The 6,434-nt window shown below is 41.9% G+C and overlaps 1 protein-coding gene across 4 annotated transcripts in view; it reads left to right on the top strand.

The window, feature by feature from the left end:
* Window positions 1-35: 35 nt before the first annotated feature.
* The window catches only part of AP3S1 (adaptor related protein complex 3 subunit sigma 1), a 77,166-nt gene continuing 70,767 nt past the window's right edge, over window positions 36-6,434 (top strand). Inside the window, exon 1 of one of the 4 annotated variants that reach the window (XM_059175819.1) lies at window positions 36-253. In XM_059175819.1, coding sequence (XP_059031802.1) covers window positions 185-253 — 69 coding nt within the window. In that variant the 5' untranslated portion in view covers window positions 36-184. The remainder of the gene's footprint in view (window positions 254-6,434) is intronic. The other 3 variants (XM_059175818.1, XM_059175817.1, XM_059175816.1) reach the window with 3 other exon arrangements.

Raw genomic sequence — 6,434 nt, 5'->3', positions numbered from 1 at the left:
CGCTTCCCTTAGCGTCGGCCCCGCCCAGGCCCCGCCCAGGCCCCGCCCCGCGGCTCGGGAGCGCGCGCGCGCGCGTGCGGGAGGGGGCGGGTGGGGAAGGATCGCCGGTGAGATCCTGAGGCGAGGCTCGCGCGCCCGCCCCCGCCCTGGCCCCCAGCGCCCACCCGGTCCGCCCGGCTCAGCCATGATCAAGGCGATCCTCATCTTCAACAACCACGGGAAGCCGCGGCTCTCCAAGTTCTACCAGCCCTACGTGAGTATCCCGCCGCCGCCGATCCGCGCGAGGGGGAGTCGTTGGCGGCTGGCAGCGCCCTCAGGGCGACCCCCTGAGGCGCGCCGCGGCCCTTCGCGCGCCCTCGGCCGCCTCGCGCTCCCGGGCTGTCAGCCTCCCGCCCGGGGCGAGCGAGGTGCCCACCTCCCGCCGCGCTCCTGTCCTCCGACGTGGCTCTACCCGGGCGGCTCCTCCGCCGGTCTGTGGGCTGGGCGGCTTCCCCGAGGCGCGGGCGAGGCCCTGGGGACTTCCCGGGGCCGGGGGCTGTCGGCGGCCGGGCGGCCGCAGCCCACCTGCACCCGCGAACCCACCCGGCGCTCCGGCCTGTCCGCCGCCCGAGCTCGGGGCGCGCTGAGGGGCTGGAGCTCGCGGCCCCACCTCCCTGACTCGCAGCCTCTCCCGGCCGACTTCTCTCTCCCCTCGCATGGACAGATGGGCTCCTGTTTTTCCCGGTAATCCCCTCGTCGCGCAGGAACGTGGGGCTTCCTGCGTTCGCCTGAGCGCTCGCTCTGGACCGTCTCCCCTGGGTGCTCGGTCCAGCTCTCGGCCGCCCGGTGTGACTTTCAGGTGCCTCCTTATTAGAGAAAAAAAAGTGAGGACCGAACATTTTTTTTTTTTTTTTTTAAATGGAGCTTTTCCCCTAGTGGCCGTGAAGGAGGTCCTGCAGTAGCCGGCGACGTTTGACCCGTCACAGCTGTGACGGTCCGTAACCTGAAAGTTCCCATTGCAGCTGCTGGTTTGGCATTTCACTCCCTAAGGGGATGGGGTCTCGTCTGTAGCTTTTCTTCTACTTAGGAAGAATGGTCATATTCGTTAAAACTCTCCGTGCAGTGTAAATGGTGTTGCAGAAAATGCAGGAGGTTTTAAGGGGGGTGGGGTGGGTGATGAGGGTTACAGACGTAGGTGCCTGTTTGAGGGCAAAATTCACCGCTGGGTAAAACGTAAAATGGAGCTGTCGGTGTGAGGATTCCTGAGGAGATATTAACTATTGGGTCGTGTGGGGGCATTCTGCTTAGAGTCAGAAATGAACTTTCAATTAAATACTGAAATGGTGCCAAGGCTAGCACTTCTGTGCAGATAAACCCCAGATGGAAATGATGCCTGCCGTTGAAAATGAAATGTGAAAATGTCACTTGGCTTAAAATGATAATGCAGTCTGTGGAGGTGTTAGCCCAAGTGAGAAATCTTGAGCTTATTCCTCATTTCCTTAAGTAGTTTTGCTTCTGTGGGTGATAAGGAATATTTTCCTCTGTCCCCATTTGGTTTTGGTATGCTGTAATTCAAATACTAACGCTGTTGTTTCTGAGTTCGGTATGATTTTTTTTTTTTGAAGATTTTATTTATTTATTTGACAGAGAGAGACAGTGAGAGAGGTAACGCAAGCAGGAGGAGTGGGAGGGGGAGAAGCAGGTCCTCGCTGATCAGGGAGCTGGAAGCGGGGCTAGATCCCAGGATGCTGGGATCATGACCTGAGCCGAAGGCAGACGCTTAACAACTAAGCCACCTCGATATGATTTTTTTTTTTTTTTATCATAATGAGGCGCCCCTCGATAAGATTTTTTTTTTTAACCCAGAATAAAATCGTAGTTGATCCTGCTGAGTGGGGGAAAAATGCCCTTAACTGTACGCTGTTACCCATTTTCCTAAAATGCAGTATTGGTGTTTACTGAAGAAATCTTTTTTCTTAGCTCTATTCCCCATTTGCAGGGTAGGAAAGGTGTTTTGTGTTACTGAAACAAATCAAAGATGTGTTTTTTCATAGCTACACTTAATATCAGTACTCAAAATATTAAGTTTCCTGGCTACTTCATGGTATCAGTGTAACCCACTCATGTAGTTCGGAATTTAAGCATCAACAGAAAGATGTATTTAATTTGGGAATCCAGGAATACATCTTTCTCCTGTCCGAAAAATGGGAGAAGTGCCTTTTACCTTTACTTGGGGGTAGCAGTGAAGGTGACTGTGGAAGGAGGCAGTCCTGGCATCAGTGGCAAATCTGGTGTCATTTTTGGCCGTTGCATTAGTGACAGTGAGCTAAGAAGTGTAAAAAGAAGAACCTAGTGTTCACTGGACATGTAGAAGTGGGAATGCCAGGAACTGTTTCTATTAATTATTAGTTTTTCCTAAATTGGGATTAGCCAACTATATATTTGTTTTTCTTGGTCAAGAATAATGTAACATAACTGATTTGAGGGGAGAAATCTTTTCCACTCCTTTACGCCATCTAGCCAGTTTGTCAGCATATATTAATAACATAGGAATCAAATGTCCAGGCAGGGTTTTAAAATCTGGAAATGAACAAACATAACTAATGCTCTTTTGGCGGGGGTGGGGGGATGATCAAAGCTAATAAGAAGTAGAATACGTATACTACGTCAGATAGTAGTAAGTGCTGTGAAAAAAATAAAGTGGAGTAGGGGGATGCCAGTTTAAAATAGGATAGTCAAGTAAGTCCTCACCGAGAAGGTGACATTCGAACAAAGTCTTGAAGTAGGTAAGAAAGCCAGACTTGCAGGTATCTGAGGGTAGGTCATTCCAGGCAGAGGGAGCAATAGATGCAAAGGCCCTGAGGATGGAATGGCTATTTGAAGATTCTGTCCTTTTTGAACAACACCAAGAAATAGCATGGCCAGAGCAAACTATGTAAGGAAAGAGTATTTGGAAAAGAGGTCTGTTTGTATAGGGCTTCAGAGTTATTCTCTTCTCACTGCCTGGAATGTCCTTCCCTTGTATTGCCAAATGTCCAGATTTGACCTCTTGTTCCACATTTAACTCAAACATCACTTAAGCACTTCCTGAAGCTTTTTATCTTGCTGGATCTTGGTTCTTAGGATATTATTTTTATCGTTATTTATGGTACAGTATTCGGTTGCACAGCCTATAATTCCTTGGGGCATCCTATAGATTCCTTGAGAGACGGTATCAGGTTTTAGATGTATTTGTGTCACCCCTAGCAACCAACATTGAATTTTGAATATAGAAGCTCTCAAAAGTCTTTGCTTAATGTATTTATTCGATTCTCCTAGCCTAATACGGAGTTTGGATTAGAAGTGACTTCTAAGGCTCCTTCCACCTTTTAAAATTTTATCCTTCATTAACTGGATGTTTTAAGAATTCATGCCTTCAGGATAAAAGCAATGGTGGAATAGTTGTTACTTCGTAGCTGTTTCTGTTTTAAGTAGAAGTTTCTAAGAAGTTTGTATTCTCAAGACTGACAGTTTTGAGTGTAATTTATTAAGCAGCCCCCAGGAGTGTGGTCCTTGTAAGATGCCAGAGATTTGATTCCAACAATAATGGTTTATGAGCAGTTTGAAAATTGTTGAACCATTTGCCAGCCGTTTCCCTTATTGCATTGGATTTCCATTCCTCATTTATCCTTCCTCTTTTAAAAAAAAAAGTTTATTTATTTTTTAGTAATCTCTATACCCAACTCACGACTCATGACCTGGAGATAAAAAAATCACATGATCTTCCAACTGAGCCAGCCAGACGCCCTTATTCTTCCTTTTGACACAACAATTTATATGTTCATCTTTACCCTTTGGTAGTGCAGATTTCCGTTTCCTGCTGTAATAGATTTTTAAGGTTTAATTGTGCCTGCCAGCTGCTGTGAGGTTTGATATATACGAAGTCACACATCTCTTTTGCTAAACTGAAATTTTTGGTTCATTCCGCTAGAGTCAGATACTAAGAATTCAAGGGTGGACTCAGAATATTGTCACCTCTTGTTTTTGCCCTCTATTTCCTTGAGCTATGACTACAGAAGTTTGAATATTTTCCTTGGTTTAATTGTTTCTTTAATTGATGGTTAGCCCCAGCAACTTGGCAACAATTAACTTTAGTCTTTTAGTATTTGCTTGGCAATATTTGTGTATTGCCATGAAGAACTAATGAGACATGTAGTTAATAAGCCAGATTTATTTTTACATAGCCATCAAACAAAACCCTTGGGTTTTGATTCCTATGTTATTAATTAAGCATGACGTATCACTATAAATAAAGTGAGCATGTTTTTCTTTTATATGAATTATAGTAGTTGTTTGCACAGATACAAAAGACTGTGCACATATAAAATGCACTGTTCATACATGAATTACAAACTGTTACAAATATGAGTTGTCTCAGTTTTCTTATAAACTAAATCTGATTATTATTGTCAATTAAATGCATGCCCTAGAACGGACCTAGGATTGTTCTTTCCTTTTTTGAATTTGCTGACATAAAAAGCAAAAATTTATAAATATGTATTTTTTTTTTCTTTTTAAATTTCTGAGAAAGATACATCCATGTTTACCAATATCTTTTCTTAGTGACTCTTAAGACAGACAGTGTGGCAGATGGGATAGTTAAATTTCTTTTCATGACCAAAATATCATTATCAACAGTTCTAAGGATTAAGGTGCTAACACATGGTAACATATACTATTTGAGCTGTCTTGTTAAGAAGAGAATTCCAAATGATTTGATTTCTTTCCATATTAATTAGGATGCTGTTGACTACATAAATAGGGTTTTATTTAGCCTGACTTAAATTTGCTTGAAAAGAACTGTATTAGGATACATAGGAAGTGCAGAATAGTAGATTCCAAAATTATTTCATTCAGCAAATTAATGACTTCATCACAGCTTCAGTTTCTTTCTCTTTTTCTTCCTTGCTTTTCACGAAGTTGATATTCAGAGGCTGGCTTCCTCATTGAAATCAGTGGTAACCAATTCAGTCTTTTTTTTTTTTTTTTTCAAAGATTTTATTTATTTATTTGACAGAGAGAAATCACAAGTAGATGGAGAGGCAGGCAGAGACAGAGAGAGAGGGAAGCAGGCTCCCTGCTGAGCAGAGAGCCCGATGCGGGACTCCATCCCAAGACCCTGAGATCATGACCTGAGCTGAAGGCAGCGGCTTAACCCACTGAGCCACCCAGGCGCCCACCAATTCAGTCTTTAAGCAGAGTGTGATCTGTTCCTGCTAGGTTATGTCTTCCCCTTCAGTCTGGTTAGCTCTGCCTAAGATAAATAACAGCTTACAGTAATCAGTATCCACCCTTGGAACTGAGGGTGGACTCATGAATGAATTTACTATTCTGTTGGAAACGTGTAAGAGAGGAGTGGATGTTGGGTGGTAAACAGATGTCACTATTCCCTCTTGAGTCATGCACATTTCTTTTGAATAGATACTATTATTTCTTCTCTCATAATTCTGCATTGATTCTGAGGTGGTTAATACCAGGAAAAACATATTGATAATACGTGGTTCTGAACATGTACCACAAATATTAAAAAACTGAAGTTTATTGTTGCCATGTTACGGGGCTAATCATCGATTAAAGGTATTCCTTAAAGCATCATTGAAAAATTCAAATTCTAATATCATTATTTTCCTTGTAAGAAAAATTATGTATCCTTGAAGTCTTGTTTTTAAAAAATTGATATTAAAGCTGCTGACAATTGTAAAGAAGGAAATAAAATGTTCAGAATTATAGTGATTTTTTATTTTAATGGAAAGGTTGTAAATAAGACAGTATTAGAGGTCATTCCTCTGCCTTTCAAAGAAGTAGAAGGTCTTGTATAGGGTGGCTGTATTATGTTTCTTTAGTAAAGTTGTTAACTGTTAAATTACTTAATTTTTAAATACATTTCCTTTTTTGTGATTATGTGGAAAATATTAAAGTGTTAAGATCACTAAGGTCATCTTGATTTCAGTATTCATAGTTAACTATTAATATTTACTTTAATTCCTTCCATAAGGTCCCAGTGAAGAATATACACCTTTTAGACACTAATAACATAAAATGAATGCATTGAAAATGTTGGTGGATTTATAGAATATTTGTGGCTTTCAGTTAAGGAAATATGTTAATGTCTGGCAATTCTATTGTTAAAATGTTTTAAAATACATTAATGTAAATAGCGTTTAGTCATTTGCATTTATTGTTTTCTCTGTGTATGTCTGTCTCTTTACGAAATTGGACTTACATATGTGACCTGAGTGTATGAGGGCCCTTCCATTTTCTCATCCCGAAGGGAAATCTTTGCTAATTTTCTTTGGAAAGTCAAAGAATTCTTTCTTGTCTTTAGCACTTGGACTTGTCTTTGTACTTGTGAATTGTGGATTTCTTCTTCTTCTTCTTTTTTTTTTAATTTAATTTTATTTTTTCAGTGTTCCAAG

Source organism: Mustela lutreola, chromosome 5 (assembly GCF_030435805.1).
Source record: "Mustela lutreola isolate mMusLut2 chromosome 5, mMusLut2.pri, whole genome shotgun sequence".
NCBI lineage: Eukaryota > Metazoa > Chordata > Mammalia > Carnivora > Mustelidae > Mustela > Mustela lutreola.
Note: the sequence above shows the minus strand (reverse complement) of the source record. Positions and strands in the feature narration are given on the sequence as shown.